Source organism: Salmo trutta, chromosome 36, assembly GCF_901001165.1.
Source record: "Salmo trutta chromosome 36, fSalTru1.1, whole genome shotgun sequence".
NCBI classification, from domain to species: Eukaryota; Metazoa; Chordata; class Actinopteri; order Salmoniformes; family Salmonidae; genus Salmo; species Salmo trutta.
In genome coordinates this window covers 30,319,766-30,336,422 of record NC_042992.1, presented here as the reverse complement: position 1 = coordinate 30,336,422, position 16,657 = coordinate 30,319,766, and the positions used below count along the sequence as shown (strand labels likewise).

Genomic DNA, 16,657 nt, shown 5'->3' with positions numbered 1-16,657 from the left:
ACTTGTGGCTAGTCCTAACCACCCCGCTACTAAGGCTGACGTTTTTCCAGTGGCAACTAGGCACTAGAGATGCACTACGTGGCCACCTGCTCGTTGAAAATCTCATTCCAAAATCATGGGCATTAATATGGAGTTGTTCCCACCTTTGCAGCTATAACAGCCTCCACTCCTCTGGGAAGGCTTTCCACTAGATGTTGGAACATTGCTGCGGGGACTTGCTTCCATTCAGCCACAAGAGCATTAGTCAGGTCAGGCACTGATGTTGGGCGATTAGGCCTGGCTTGAAGTCGGTGTTACAATTCATCACAAAGGTATTCGATGGGGTTGAGGTCAGGGCTCTGTGCAGGCCAGTCAAGTTCTTCCACACTGATCTAGACAAACCATTTCTGTATGGACCTTGCTTTGTCCACGGGGGCATTGTCATGCTGAAACAGAAAAGGGCCTTCCCCAAACTGTTGCCACAAAGTTGGAAGCGCAGAATCATCTAGAATGTCATTGTATGCTGTAGAGTTAAGATTTCCTTTCACTGGAACTAAGGGGCCTAGCCCGAACCATGAAAAACAGCCCCAGACAATTATTCCTCCTCCACCAAATTTTACAGTTGGCACTTTGCATTGGGGCAGGTAGCGTTCTCCTGGCATCTGCCAAACCCAGATTCGTCCGTCGGAATGCCAGATGGTGAAGCATGATCCAGAGTCCAATTGCGGTGAGCTTACCACCACTCCAGCCGACGCTTGGCATGGCACATGGTGATCTAAGGCTTATGTGCGGCTGCTCGGCCATGGAAACCTATTTCATGAAGCTCCCGACGAACAGTACTTGTGCTGACGTTGCTTCCAGAGGCAGTTTGGAACTCGGTAGGGAATGTTGCAACCGAGGGCAGACGATTTTTACACGCTACTCGCTTCAGCACTCTGCGGTCCCATTCTGTGAGCTTATGTGGCTTATCATTTCGCGGCTGAGCCGTTGTTGCTCCTAGACGTTTCCACTGCGCAATAACAGCATTTAGAGTTGACCGGGGCAGCACTAAATTTGATTAACTGATTTGTTGGAAAGGTGGAATCCTATGGTGGGGCCACGTTGAAAGTCACTGAGCTCTGGGGTACGGGCCACTCTCCTGCCAATGTTTATCTATGGAGACTGCATGTCTATGTGCTCGATTTTATACACCTATCAGCACCGGGTGTGGCTGAAACAGCCAAATCCACAAATTTGAAGGGTATGTAGTGTACATTATCACCTGACCTATGGAATTCTGAGTAAACACTGCCCTCTATCAGTTGGAAGAGACACTACATACCTGACTCCTGAGAGTTTGAAATTCTCTGGGGTGAAGTGCTTAGTGCAGAAATAGATTAAGTTGCTCTGGGGGTCCCATGGCCCCTGATCTTGTGGGCCCTTGCGTTGCGAGTTGATGATCCATAGGTCCTGGCGTGGGGTTCCGTGCTTTGGCAACCTGGCAACCAAACAAGCTTAATGAAGACTTACAATAGATTCAGAGAGGTAGGGTTAAATGCAGAAGACACATTTCAGTTAATGTATTCAGTTGTACAACACAGTAGGGATCCCCCTTTCCCTTTCCTTTCCAAAGTAATACATAGCATGCACATGGTTATCAGATTAAGTAGGTCAGTGTTCATGTCAAAATCTTCTATATATATATATATATATATATATATATATATGGCAAACATACAAATGCTTAGGGTTAGGAGTTTCAAAAATAGTGGGTTGGTAATGGATGTTCAGTTATGAACTGGCACAACTTCAATCATTGATCTGTTTCTGACATAGTAGGCTATTGCTTTACAAGTCACGGGTCTATGTTAACAAATCTAACGCAACGGTAAATCGGTAGCGTTATAGGTTTGGAAGTGTGTCAGAATTTGTTTTGCTATGTTCACAAATGGAATTACGGGCGCAGTAGCTGCCGGTGGCGCGAAATGGCTGGGTTTTGATACATAAACAAGTTGTGGGTGTGTCGAGACTTGGCCTCTCGCTGGCCAATCAAAACGTGCTCCATGGCTAAATATGTGGTTCCTTCAAGTTGTGTATTTACGTTCTTTTATGTATTGCGTTGTCATCAACTCCAATTCAAATGTTAGTCCGTTATAGCCTAGTTTGTTAAATAGCCTGCCCCTTATTGTCTAAATATGTTAAACATGTTTGTAGTCCACATTGTTCTAATTTCATTGCTTCAATATGGATTGTTAAACATAGGCTATAACATTTGCACTGATATAGGGGCTAGGCCGACTGTAAATTGCGGTCTCGACATGGACATGCCAAACGTAGTCAATAAGCAAGATTAAACTCACTAGGCTATTGATAAGGCCTAAAAAGACAGTATATAACTAATCAAATTCTATAAAAAAAAAGAAACAACAAATGTTTTAAATAGGCTATATGTAAATACAGTTACAGACACCATAATTGCACCCCGTGGGCGTATAATACAGACGATGCATCTTAGACTATGGAGGGTTTTACGCACATCCAAACTTTTCTTAGGGCCTTGATAAAGATCCAATGTAAAGACAAAGGGGGAATGTCCATTCACTGTTATACTGCTCGCAAATGTGATGTTTTATAAACATTATGGAACCATCTTACAGATCAGATTTGCACTTCTCCTGAAATAGCCTTGCATTTTAGACATTCATATGTTAAACCCATTGAAGGTGAATCTTTCTAATAAGTTTAGTACTTAATCAAATGAACCAAAAAACATGAACTGTTTTTTTAAACCAAGAACAATATTTCTAAATAGGATCGGGTCAGAAGCATGATATAATAAATCACTTCTCTCGTTCCATGGCACTCTGTGTACACGTAGGCCTAAATATCTTTACACAAAACATTCGCGTGTCGACACAAAATACTAGGCTCCTGTATCGTTGCCTATGTGCGAGCCAGATTTGAAAGAAAATATGCCATTGATAGGGCATTATAGGAGGTCTGAATAGTATGGACTGGAGCGTGTCTTTTGTAATCAGACGAGGGGCGCTCTGAAAACAATGGGGATGGATAGATAGCCTACTTGAACAAGCAAAATGAAGTATGCTTGTTTTTTTTAAATCAAATTCAACAAAATGGGGGTGGAAACCATTCATTTTTTAAATGTTTCTAAACATGAAATTCACTGGCACAAAAGGCACTTCTATCATTCTATGGGCACAGTGCGTCATGGCTGGAAAGGCTGTGCTCCTGCTCTCAAAATACATGCCATTATCAACTGCAGTACCGTTAAGACCTGCTTTTTGTGGGTCTTAAAATGTCCCATTAGTGCTGCATGAAATTAGAGCCCACAGTCTTAAAGGTGCAATATGCAGAAATCGCTCCGCCATTTCCTGGTTGTTCAGATTCAAATAGTTTGCCTAATTTCAGTTTGTGACAAAACAAGCAATGTATAGTGTAGAGAATTATTGTACCATCTAAACCACTGTGAAATATGTTTTCTATAACCAAAAATATTGTATTTTCACCTTGTTTGAAGCTGGTGTACAAAACCGAAAGTAAAAGACGCAAAGCAAAATGTAAGAACAGGAAGCATAGAAATAAAGCACATAGAACAGATATCCCTCTTCTTAGACTTGCTTTCAATAATAATGACAGATCTATAATTCACATTTCAATGTGAATTTGGTTGGTCGCCCCAAAAAACATTAATTGAAATGCATTCCAGGTGACTACCTCATGAAGCTGGTTTAGATTATGTCAAGAGTGTGCAAATTCCTGTATTCCAGTGTTTAATTGCTATATTGTAATTACTTCGCCACCATGGCCTATTTATTGCCTTACCTCCCTTATCCTACCTCATTTGCACATGCTGTATATAGACTTTTCTACTGTATTATTGATTGTATGTTTGATTATTCCAAGTGTAACTCTGTGTTGTTGTATGTGTCGAACTGCTTTGCTTTATCTTGGCCAGGTCGCAGTTGCAAATGAGAACTTGTTCTCAACTAGCCTACCCGGTTAAATAAAGTTGAAATATAAATACAATTAAAAAAAGAGTGTGCAAAGCTGTCATCAAGGCAAAGGGTGGCTACTTTGAAGAATCTAAAATCTAAAATCTATTTTTATTTGTTTCACACTTTTTTGGTTAATACATGATTTCATATGTGTTATTTCATAGTTTTGATGTCTTCACTATTATTCTACAATGTAAAAAATAGTACAAATAAATAAAAACCCTTGAATGAGTAGGTGTGTCCCAACCTTTAACTGGTACTGTATGTATTAATTTATACACATCATTGTTGACTATAGGCTACTGTGTCTTTTCTATCTTTTCCTGGTGTAGTCACTTGAAGCCACTACAAGTGAACACAAGTAAACTTTATTATCAAAGACATAAATGCTTTGTCTGACTTGTGTTTCCTAACCCGATAACAGCTCAGGTGTACTGTACATTCCCAAGCTTGTAGAAAATGAACAGTGTGCATTGTGACTGTAGAGAAACGGTTCCCTGGATGTGTTCATGCCAAATGGAAATGTCATTAAAAAAAAAATCTGTGAAATTACATATTTACTACTAGGCCCATCAGTAGCGGTATGTCAGGTAAAATCACCGGGTAAGCCAAGCATTGACTAAAATACAGTAGAATAGAATACAGTATATACATATGAGATGAGTAAAATTAGCACATGCTTTATACTTTTTTTGTCAAGTGCGGTCAGATGCTCGCTGGCTTCCCTTGCCTTCAATGCTACAGGCGGCAAACATGTCATACTCGTTTGGACCAGACAGCATCAGATAGATGGCCTACACGTAGAGAGACAGAGGGGCGCTGTTTCACTCGCTCAGATGCTTTCTCCTGTTTGATACATTCAGCCTCTTGTAAATTGAAGGACAATTATGAAACACAGAGAGACGAAAGATACATTATTTAGTATTTTATTTCTTTGGTAATGAATACACACCACTGAGGCCCATAAAACATTTTCAGGCACACATAGGAAGTACCGTGAAAAAAAGATAGACCCCCAAATGTCACGGTATAATTCGCATTCTGGGTAGTTACACTATTTTCACAAAAATACCATGACATTATAGTGGTTAGAGATGCCCTTTTTTAAATATATATATAGCAAGGCTGGTTTGTCATGTCATGAGTTACATATCCACATCTTTCATTGTTTTTAATATCTGATAAGCTCAGCATGATAACAAACAGTCTAGCAAAAGCCTTAGATGTAATTATTGGGAATTATTTTTGGGAAAATGATATGAACTGATACAAGATGAGCTGCTAAAACCATTTTCACAATATCTGTCACGTCAAAAAGTGTAACGCAAATCCAATGCAATTATAATTATATTATGCTATGAAAAAAGAAAAAACGAAAACATATTTTGTCTTTGTCAGTGCTTTAATGCAAAAAATAAACCAGTGCAAAGCAATTCCTCATACTGTCAATGCTACAGATCAAACAGAAACACATAACACATAGTAATTTCACATGAATCATCTAACCATGATCCTGCCTGTGGCCTAAGGGACCATCTGAAAGGCTGAATTATGCTATGCGAAGCAGTCACCAACTCGTCGCTCACCTCATACCTTATTCACCATAACATCTCTTTAAGCCAAACTTGTCAGCCGCATCATTGGTGGGATTCCTGCCCAACTCAAGTCGCCACTTCTCCCCAGCCAGCATGCCATTTCTGGAGTGGAAGACTTTTGCCAGGGAGGCGCTCATAGGAGAGGGGATGTACTCTTCACAGCGTGAGCCTCCAAGGCTGGGTGCACATTGCACCGTGTAGGAGAAGAAGAATGTGCCATATTGGAACACACAGACGTCACTCACATTTCCTCTACGCAGATCAAAGGAACATTCACCCAGGACATCTTTGTTCCAAACAATTCTGTCTGTGTCATACACCTTGAAAGTGAGTTTGGTGGCAAAGTTGATATGGATAGGTCCGAATTCAAAGCTCTCTGGCCAAACAGGATCGTCGTCGTCTTTGATCATCTCAGTGAGTTTGACTTGTTTATCATATGAGATCTCAACAAAACCATCCGTTTTGGTTGAGATGTCCCCGTATAGGCCCTTTGCTCTCAAACCATAGACTTGCAGCCTGGCCAGGCCTTTCCCAGCAGGGCAACAGTTGGACTTGATGCTCTGATCACTGTTGCAGACACAGGCACAGTGATCCCTTTTGCTGGTCCTCGTACCTATCTGACAGGACTCTGAGCATTTCTTTATCAGGGCGTTTTCAAGGATGTACTCCTCCACTGCTTTCTTCAGCCCAGGTTGAGCAGGATGTTCACTTTTCAACAGGAAGTGAAGGGGCTTAAGGGAGAAGTGCACCACGTCAGGGACTGTTTTCAAGGACTCCAGCCACTCTTTGTAGGTGTTTGCGTCCAACGCACCTGAGAACAGCAGGTCGCCTCCATTTACTATCCCTCCTTTAATTTCCGATTGGCGGTCACTGAACATGCTGCTGAAACTTTGGTTGGTGCCAAGTTTCTTCTTTAGCTTATTACAGTAGTGAAGCTCGGCGGTCAAACTAGCGCTGAATTGATATGACAAGGAGGCCTCGACATCGAGACAGTCCTTCACTTCAGTGACTGTCAGTCCGTTCATAGTCGCCTGACAAGACTTGATGGAAGTTATAGCGCTCACTTTCCCTCCCAGGTTGACTTGAGAGGTGAAATGAGTGCCGTATGTGTCTATCAGGTTTCTATAGGCCGGCTTAGTATTGAGGTCATAAACAGTGGGGAGCTTCTTCACCGAAATCAGAAATTGTTTGTGAAGAGGAGGATCTTCGACCAGGCTATATCTGAGGAAAAAAGTGACAATGGTTTGGTTAACATTTAACAATAATGGGTTGTATTTTAGTCTTTAATAGCAGTTAAGAGGAACGCAATTGGTAAGCATGTGATGGTATTGTATGTGAACTTATCATCATGCAATGGATACAGAATATTCATGAAAAGCGTTATATTAGCCTCATATTACAGTCTCTTTAAGAATCTGTTAGTTTAGTCACTGAAGTTGAGTGCATCACCTGTAGATGCTACAATGGACTTCATGCCTGGTGAAACTGTATCTGTCCTGCTTCGACTTTGCAATGGCATATGTTGCTTCTCTGGAATCTGTCCCTCCAATGACTGTCTTGACCTTTACTCCATTCATCGCAAGGTCCAGGCCAAGTTTCCAGTTGTTGGTCACGGCTGAAGTTGTGGTATTGATGAGGGACTCACTGGATTCATAGATGCTGCTTGAGACCTCCCGCTTGCAGTCGGTGATGGCTCTCCAGTTTGCCATGGCTGCTGGAAGCTTCTGTTTTACTCCACCCAAATAGAAATTGACACCTAACTCGCAAGTGTCTCCCTCCCTCTCCCAATTTTCCATGTCGATCACATAAGAACCTTTTCGCTGCATCTTCACAATGTCGAAACCTTCCCCTGCCAGGTTGTAACCAGGGACAAACTTGGCCTGCTCACATTCCTGTTGCTTGCCAGGAATCTTTCCCATCAAACTCCCTGCCAGGCACTGTACTGTGCCTGCCCAGCAGATCAGTAGAAGTAGACACAGCTCCTTCATCACACTCTTAATAGAAGAAAGTAGAAGTAATCAAAATCATTTAGCAGATACTTTTATCCAGAGCAATTTTTATCCAGAGGATTAAGTGCCTTGCTCAAGAGCACATCAACAGATGTTTCACCTAGTCAGCGTCAGCTCTGGGATTTGAAACAGCAACCTTTCGGTCACTGGCTCAATGCTCTTAACCACTAGGCTTCCTGCCACCACACACTGTAGTGACACACTGTAGTGAGCTTGTAATGGTCATTTATGAGTAAATGTGTTGTACTGATCCATTTGATCAGTGAAATGTATTGCTGTTCCAAGCACTAAGTACTTATCGATTACAGTACAGTGCACATGAAATAAAGTTTTAAGAAATAGGACAATATACCTTAAGATCTGTATGAAGAATTGTTGTCCTTCAGGTTTTATGACTAGACATCAAAAGATAAAATGTATAAAGTTTGAGACTTCATATCATACCATGTGCTCTTTCTCTTGGAGATGTAAAATGCCAGTTGTTTCTTGATTCTATATTGGATGAGAGAGAAGAGCCTTTAAATACACTGCTGGGTGGCTTGAGGGTTTTTTGCTGGTCATTGTCACAGAATATTTAGTGGTAAACCCCAAATTTCAATGCAAAAAAAAGCACATTCTCCTCTTGTAATTTGGTGACAAGTCAGTTGGTGGCTTTAGCGTTAGAATGCAAAAACTAAGAGGTTTAGGAGTTTGGTTATGCAAGACATGGTTCTGTTTCAAGTAAAAATATTTAAGGATGATTTCATATGGTTGAAAGACGTATTTTCATTTTACTTGGACAGTGATATCTTCAATGATGTTCTTGCTCTGTCATTTTTTTATCTAACAAATCTTCATGTGAGTCTTTCACACACACTCCTCTCACACTTTACCCTCACCACAGCCACCCATACTGGTACAGAGTTCTTCCTGAGACAGCTTGGACAGCAGTGTAACCCTGTGGGTATCAGTGACTTCAGAATGCATGGATGTTGCACTGGGTTCCCCTTAATGTTGCAAAATAAACCACTACAGCCACACGGGGCAGAGATGGAAACTGAACTGGTTGCTGAGGGGGAGGTGGGGGACAGCAAGCTTAAAAACTGAAAACATGCAGCCACTTACATTTGATGATGTCCCATCTGTGTATTTTGTGTTATAGGATGTAAAAGTTGACATATCATCACATGAGGTTAGCAGTGTAGCTAAGTGGTTACATTATTTGCTCAGTCAGAGCACAGGTGCAGTGAGTACAGCTTGTGTGCATGAAGAATACGGTAGTGTAGCTACTACACATCTATTACAATTCAAAATGATTGAAGGTCTATCAACATTTTTAAATCATCTAGTCAATTTGCTTTACCACAGTACTGGGACATTCACATTCTCCTACAGGATAAACTACTGCCAGTAGTACTACTAGTTTAAACGTTAAGTCACGATGACAGTACAGTAACATAGCATTGCTGATACATTGCTCTTCATGGTAAATGTTACCTAACCAGGCCATTATACATGCAGTGTAAATTCTCCACATTACAGTATCATCATGATCTGTTTCTTTGTATTTTATTTTCCAGCCATGAAAAGATTTATTAAAAACACGACTGATTTTGATGTTCTGAAAACACAAGACCTCATAATTATCCCCCCAATGCTTTATTAAATGTCTATTTAGGATGATCTAAGTCTTTAACATAGTGAAAACAAGATAAGAGCACAGAATCACATTTTTTTATAATTTTTTTGCAACCAAGAATAGGCAATTAGTCTTTCAGAGTACATTACCCTTTCCCTGTAATTTAATGCCCAACACAAGTTTATCTTCAATGAGTCTACAAAGAAAAGTACATTTCTCTCAGCTGCAACAACACCATTCAACTAATATAATCCCTGTAAATCCGTTGTCCTTTTAATCACATTTTAACAGAATGAACAAACCACAAGCACAAATGAACAGCATGTAGTTCTATTAGCATATCAAGATTGAAACGTATAGCAAAGGAAAGCTCTCATGTATAGACTATCAACATGCATTGACCTTACACAAACAAGACATTCACCACCTGCTGGATGCAGTGTCACCACAAGGGTTGCACATACTGTAGTGAGTGGATGATGGAGGGTGTTTGGACAGACAGATTCGTCAAAATATATGTTGTAACAAACCAAATGAGTTTGTAAATCTGTTCTAGGCCTACCTGAGTGTAGAACAGACCTATAACAATGTATTACAACAAGATATTCATTAAAAAGCTGTTCATGATTTTTTTGCATTACCTTCAGATATTTGTCAATTGATTTAAACAGTAATTCACAACATTTTGGCAGTTGGTTATTAACATACCCATGTAGTGGACAAATATTACTATGTTAAAGATTGTATTTTATCTAGTTCAACAGCGTTTTTTTTTTAAATCATGAATTATTCATTGCACTTGTTGAGTTTGAGTGTTTTATTAGAGGCACAATGATTGCAAGTAGGCCTATACTATCTCTTTTGAATAACTGCTATGTTAATTCATAGAGACACATCTCAATTGTCACTAAGAAGGCAGTATTTTACTGCATGTAACGCCTGCTCACCTTCGGTCTCATGGTTTACTCCTCCAGTTCCTTTGGCTACCAGCACATAGGTCACAGCAGATTATTTATGTTCTGATTTCTATCTATAACACGGGCCTTGGAGACCCACAGTGACATCTGAATTCACATGACAAACAAGAGAAAAAAAGTACAAGTGATCAAATTTGGAGTTAAGTACTTATCAATTACAGTACAGTACATATGAAGTAACATTTTAAGAAATAGGACAATATACTTTAAAGGCCCAGTGAATTCAAAATAAAATAAATGATTGTGTTTTGTGTCCTATTGCACAACAGCTTATGAAACTAACAGTGTAAAAGTGTGATTTTATTTCCTGATAGTTGCTGGTTGAAAATGTTTGTTTAGTTGTCACCCAAGTGTCTATCACTACGCTTTCAACAATTTAAAAGAACAGCAAAGTTCAAATGGGAATTCGTTTTTTTATACAACAGATGAATGTGTTATCACTGTGCTTCATCTCATACCATAACCAAATGACCTGGATTGCAGTTAAGATTACATTAAAAGTACATAGTACAAGTGATCAATCCCGTTTGAGATTCTGCGCAGAATATTACAGCAATTGTGAAGATCTCCACTGACCTGCGACAACCTATGCATTCTATCTTGAGCATGCAAGCTTTATATGATTACATAAGAATACATGTATGGTTACAGTAACCTAAACATGTGGCAATGGATGTGTTACTCATTTTAAAGTTGAATGTTACATTAGGGTCGTTCCACCTCAAAAAGCACAAGAAAGAGAATTTTGACACTCACCATCTGAAATTGTTCTGAAATTGTTTATGTTGTTAGAAACAGATACAATTAGCTTTGTTGCAATATAATTTGATCTCTGAGAAGTTAGGCTAATTGATTGCACCCAAATTGGTCATTTAAATGTATATGATTCATATAATATTCAATACATATAGTACCTTTTAAATAAAGTTTTGTTTAATTATTGGTTGAATGGAAACAATAGCTGTTGATGACTTTGCAAATGCTATATAGGCCTAAATAGCATCATTGATGAATATGAGTGGTAAAGTACCGTCACATTTAATTTGCTCTGTTTTAAGTCGATCTTTCAACATTCATTCTCATGATAGTACATTGGCAGTAGTCAGTGACAAATATCTTAGCTAAGCAGGGCTTGGTTAAAACACTGGATGGGAGACCAAAGGGTTGCTGTATATAGATCGATTCTCACGTAGGACGTACTGCCCAGCCTATAGTTTTTTCCTTTACCATTAGAATGCAATAACTAAGAGTTTTAGGAGTTTGGTTATGCAAAATATGAATATGTTTCGAGTTAAAATATGAGGTGGATTTCATATGGTTGAAAAACGTAGTTTAATTTGACTAGTAATATCTTGAATGATGATTTTTCTCTGTTGTTTTTTTAATCTAACAAATCTTTATGTGAGTCTTTCACACACACTCCTCTCACACTTTACCTTCACCACAGCCACCCATACTGGTACAGAGTTCTTCCTGAGACAGCTTGGACAGCAGTGTAACCCTGTGGGTATCAGTGACTTCAGAATGCATGGATGTTGCACTGGGTTCCCCTTAATGTTGCAAAATAAACCACTACAGCCACACGGGGCAGAGATGGAAACTGAACTGGTTGCTGAGGGGGAGGTGGGGGACAGCAAGCTTAAAAACTGAAAACATATGCAGCCACTTACATTTGATGATGTCCCATCTGTGTATTTTGTGTTATAGGATGTAAAAGTTGACATATCATCACATGAGGTTAGCAGTGTAGCTAAGTGGTTACATTATTTGTTCAGTCAGAGCACAGGTGCAGTGAGTACAGCTTGTGTGCATGAAGAATACGGTAGTGTAGCTACTACACTTCTCCTATTACAATTCAAAATGATTGAAGGTCTATCAACATTTTTAAATCATCTAGTCAATTTGCTTTACCACAGTACTGGGACATTCACATTCTCCCACAGGATAAACTACTGCCAGTAGTACTACTAGTTTAAACGTTAAGTCACGATGACAGTACAGTAACATAGCATTGCTGATACATTGCTCTTCATGGTAAACGTTACCTAACCAGGCCATTATACATGCAGTGTAAATTCTCCACATTACAGTATCATCATGATCTGTTTCTTTGTATTTTATTTTCCAGCCATGAAAAGATTTATTAAAAACACGACTGATTTTGATGTTCTGAAAACACAAGACCTCATAATTACCCCCCCAATGCTTTATTAAATGTTTATTTAGGATGATCTAAGTCTTTTAACATAGTGAAAACTAGATAAGAGCACAGAATCAATTTAGTTTGTATTTCATTGCAGCCAATAATGGGCAATTAGTCTTTCAGAGTACATTACTCTTTCCCTTTAATTTAAACCCTTGTAGCACTAATGCCAAACACAAGTTTATCTTCAATGAGTTTTCACCTGTCTACAAATTCAAGCAATTTCTCTTAGCTCCAACAACACCATTCAACTTATATCGTCCCTGTAAATTCCTGTTTTCCTTTTAATCACATTTGAACAGAATGAGCAAACTTCCAGCAAAAATGAACAGCATTTAGTTATATCAGCATATCAAGATTGAAACGTATAGCAAAGGAAAGCTCTCATGTATAGACTATCAAAATATATTGACCTTACACAAACAAGACATTCACAACCTGCTAGATGCAGTGTCACCACAAGGGTTCTGCCCTTGATCATGACTCTCAGTTCCATTACATTACACATACCAGTCATTGGACTAAGCCCTGTCATTGAGCATGTCCGTTTCAATATGCCCAGGATTTCTGTTTCCTCTGTGGCCTAAGAGCACATGTACACAGACAGTCGACTGTAATCCACTCGCCATCTCCTGTGATTGATTGTTTGCACACAGAGAAACACAGCTAGCTCCTCTGAGTCATGGGAAGGGCACCTCAACCAGACATTGGTAAATACAAAGTGGAACATCTCTATAGTTTCTAATGAAATTTGGAGGGGAGGTTGTTATTTGATTCCATTTAGAATGTATCAATACAACTGCTCTGTTAGGCTATGGTTTAGTTCATTTATAATCAAAACATACAGTCAGGTACAGAATTATTGGCACCCTTGATAAAGAGCAAAAAATACTTTAGAAAAACATTAATAGGAGAAAGAAAACAAGTATGCGGCCAGTATGTTGCAATAAACTTTAGTAAACTACTAACATAATATATTTACAAAATAATACATATAGACCGTTTCCTACTACAAAAAGAGGCTAAATGGATCCACCTCCTAGCACAGGAGGCTGGTGGCACCTTAATTGGGGAGAACCGGGTGGTGTTAATGACTGGGAGTGGAATCAGTGTAATGGTATCAAATACATCAAACATATGGTTTCCAGGTGTTTGATGCCATTCCATTTGCTCATTTCCGGCCATTATTATGAGCCGTTCTCCCCTCTGCAGCCTCCTAGATACTGTCACTCCCCACGGATTAAATGAGCATTAGACTGCAGTAGACCTTCTTAGACTGACTAGTATATGAACTGTGTATATCCCTTGTTACTATGAGTTTTTGATCATCGTCATGGTGTGCGTATTGTTTTTTATAGAACGTGTTTGATGCACAAGTGCATGTATTATCTTTTACCGCAAAACTCTGATAATTATCCTTTACGCACTTCCTTTGCATACATCTCTGTGCGTTAATTTTCATGTTGCATTTATTTTTCATGTTGCTTCTATACATTGACGTGATCATGTTGTATTTATGTTTTGTATATAGTTTATTTTCCTGACATGCGACATTTACTTGCCCCCGCCACGTCAGCTTCCGTCTACAACGCTCCCTGAGGAAGACTTCAGCAGTCGAAACGCGTGCAGTTGTTCGTCCTGATGTACAATGCTGACTGCTCCTTATATGTATTATTTTCTAAATATATTCCGTTAATATTTCACAAAAGTTTATTACAACATACTGCCGCCTACTCGTCTTCTTTTTTAGATAAAAAAAATGAACACTTCTTTTTTTCTTAAAATTGCATTGTTGGTTAATAAGTAAGTAAGCATTTCAAGGTGTCTTATGTAGCAGTCTGGTCTCATAGACTAGACGTAACATAGTAAATGTCAATCCGGGATACTCAAATTAGTATGATACTGAATGTTTTGTTTGATATGGTTTCATAGAACAGATGGTTACTTAAGGAAAAAATGAAAGTAGGATGGTTGGTCGTATAACGCTAATGTCTAGCAACCCAAAGGTTGTGTGTTCGAATCTCATCACGGACAACTTTAGCATTGTAGCTAATTAGCAACTTTTCAACTACTTACTACTTTTTGCTACTTTGCAACTACTTAGCTTACCCCTCTCCTACCCCTAACCTAAACCCTGTTAGCTCACCCTTCCCCTAACCCTAAACTGAACCCTTTAACCTAACACCTAAACTTAACCCTAACCTTAACCCTAACCCCTAGCCTAGATAACGTTAGCCAGAGCTAACATATTCATAACTATTCATTACATATCATACGTTTAGCAAATTCTTAACATATTGTAAGTTTAGCAAATTCGTAACATAAAATACAAATTGTAATTGATAACATATCATAAGAAGTGGGTGATGACATACACTAATTAATACATACCCTACAAAACATAACATTTTATACTAAATGAGCATCCTGGAAAATGCTCTGAGACCAGGTTGTCTGTAGGGAGGGAGTTTTGTCAAGATCCCTGACACACAATCTGAACGTTAACACTTGTCTCTTGCGGTACGGTATTGGAAGCATAAAGACCTTGTCTTTCATATCAGCGAGAAATAACTTTACGAAAGCTTCATCGAATAGCATAACTAAACGACCTGGATTGTAGTTGAGATTACATTGTAGTGCAAGTGATCAATGCTGTTCGAGATTCTGCACATATATTTATATTGTGAAGAGCTCCACAGACCTGCGACCTTTGCATGCTACCTTGAACATGCACGCTCTCTATGATTACATAATAATACTTTTATAGTTACAGTAACTTCAAAATGTGGCTATGGATGAGTTACTCATTTTAAGGTTGAATACAAACTGTTACATTAGTTTGTAAGATAGCTTTAACTTTAGGCTACTTACTGTGTTACAAAAATCATATGGAATTGTGTTGACAAGGCAACCAAATATCAACATTTAACGGAGATGTGTCTAATGCTTGGATAGTTTAATCTGTGCCACTGGCTTAATCCTATTCTTTAACTTTTATTTTTGGTTTAGTTGGAGACGTGAATCCAACACATCATTTGTTAAGCTGTCAACAAGTTAATAGGCTTTTTACTGTATTGCAAAAGTGATATTGAATTGTGTTTGGTTGTCAACGCAACCAAATATCAACATTTGAAGGAGATGACTTAGTGACTTCGTCTGACTTTTTAATTCCAGTTTGTCTACAAATTAATAATTGACATGTTGAATTCACGTCTCCATCTCAACCAAAAATCGTGGTTAAAGAATAGGACAAAATCAAATCAAATCCAAACTTTAAATGCACTGGTTGAAATGGAGATGTGGAATAAAACCCTTGGCCTATATGTAGTGTCTATATGTAACCCTAGGCCTATATGTAGTGTCTATATGTAACCCTAGGCCTATATGTACTGTCTATATGTAACCCTAGGCCTATATGTACTGTCTATATGTAACCCTAGGCCTATATGTACTGTCTATATGTAACCCTAGGCCTATATGTACTGTCTATATGTAACCCTAGGCCTATATGTACTGTCTATATGTAACCCTTGGCCTATATGTACTGTCTATATGTAACCCTAGGCCTATATGTACTGTCTATATGTAACCCTAGGCCTATATGTACTGTCTATATGTAACCCTAGGCCTATATGTACTGTCTATATGTAACCCTAGGCCTATATGTAGTGTCTATATGTAACCCTAGGCCTATATGTACTGTCTATATGTAACCCTAGGCCTATATGTACTGTCTATATGTAACCCTAGGCCTATATGTAGTGTCTATATGTAACACTAGGCCTATATGTACTGTCTATATGTAACCCTAGGCCTATATGTAGTGTCTATATGTAACCCTAGGCCTATATGTACTGTCTATATGTAACCCTAGGCCTATATGTACTGTCTATATGTAACCCTAGGCCTATATGTACTGTCTATATGTAACCCTAGGCCTATATGTACTGTCTATATGTAACCCTAGGGCCTAGAGAGCTTGCAGTCCTGCGTGAAGATTAAACTTATATCTTACATGCCCGATGTTGAGAAGCTGTCCAGTGATGTCCGAAAACAGAAGTCACATTAAACGGGTAAGAACACAATCCTGTCATAGGCACATTTAGTAACAAAGTGGCTGTTTTTATAAAGTGATTTCTGATTTTTGTCAGTATATATTTGGAATGACACATAGGGATATTATTGTGTTTTGTTGCTCAGGTCCGAGGATGGCTGCATTGTATTGTGCGTGTCAAAAGAGAAGAGGAGCTGCTGCACATTTGCAAAAAACTAAAGAGAAGA

The 16,657-nt window shown here is 38.9% G+C and overlaps 1 protein-coding gene and 1 long non-coding RNA gene across 4 annotated transcripts; one reads left to right on the top strand and one right to left on the bottom strand.

Annotated features, from left to right (window-relative positions):
- Positions 1 to 4,886: 4,886 nt before the first annotated feature.
- Positions 4,887 to 8,103, bottom strand: LOC115175830 (perforin-1). Of its 2 annotated transcripts, none has more exons than XM_029735378.1 (3): positions 8,023 to 8,103; positions 7,019 to 7,563; positions 4,887 to 6,790 (listed from the first exon to the last, which is right to left on the bottom strand). In XM_029735378.1, the coding sequence occupies exons 1-3, from the start codon at positions 8,023 to 8,025 to the stop codon at positions 5,569 to 5,571; spliced, it is 1,770 nt and encodes a 589-aa protein (XP_029591238.1). In that variant the 5' UTR covers positions 8,026 to 8,103; the 3' UTR covers positions 4,887 to 5,568. The 2 variants fall into 2 exon arrangements, with proteins under 2 accessions (XP_029591238.1, XP_029591239.1); XM_029735379.1 differs by having other exon boundaries at positions 7,931 to 8,029.
- A 6,753-nt stretch (positions 8,104 to 14,856) lies between these two features.
- On the top strand, positions 14,857 to 16,645 carry LOC115175832 (uncharacterized). 2 transcript variants are annotated; one of them, XR_003872109.1, is made up of 3 exons: positions 14,857 to 14,896; positions 16,344 to 16,449; positions 16,577 to 16,645. It is a non-coding gene; the product is annotated as an uncharacterized LOC115175832 (long non-coding RNA). The 2 variants fall into 2 exon arrangements; XR_003872108.1 differs by lacking the exon at positions 14,857 to 14,896 and having other exon boundaries at positions 16,248 to 16,449.
- The last annotated feature ends 12 nt before the right edge of the window (positions 16,646 to 16,657 follow it).

Coding starts and splice junctions, on each gene's coding strand:
- LOC115175830 (XM_029735378.1), bottom strand. Junction 6,791..7,018: donor GTCCATTGTAGCATCTACAG/GTGATGCACTCA, acceptor TTTTTTCCTCAG/ATATAGCCTGGTCGAAGATC.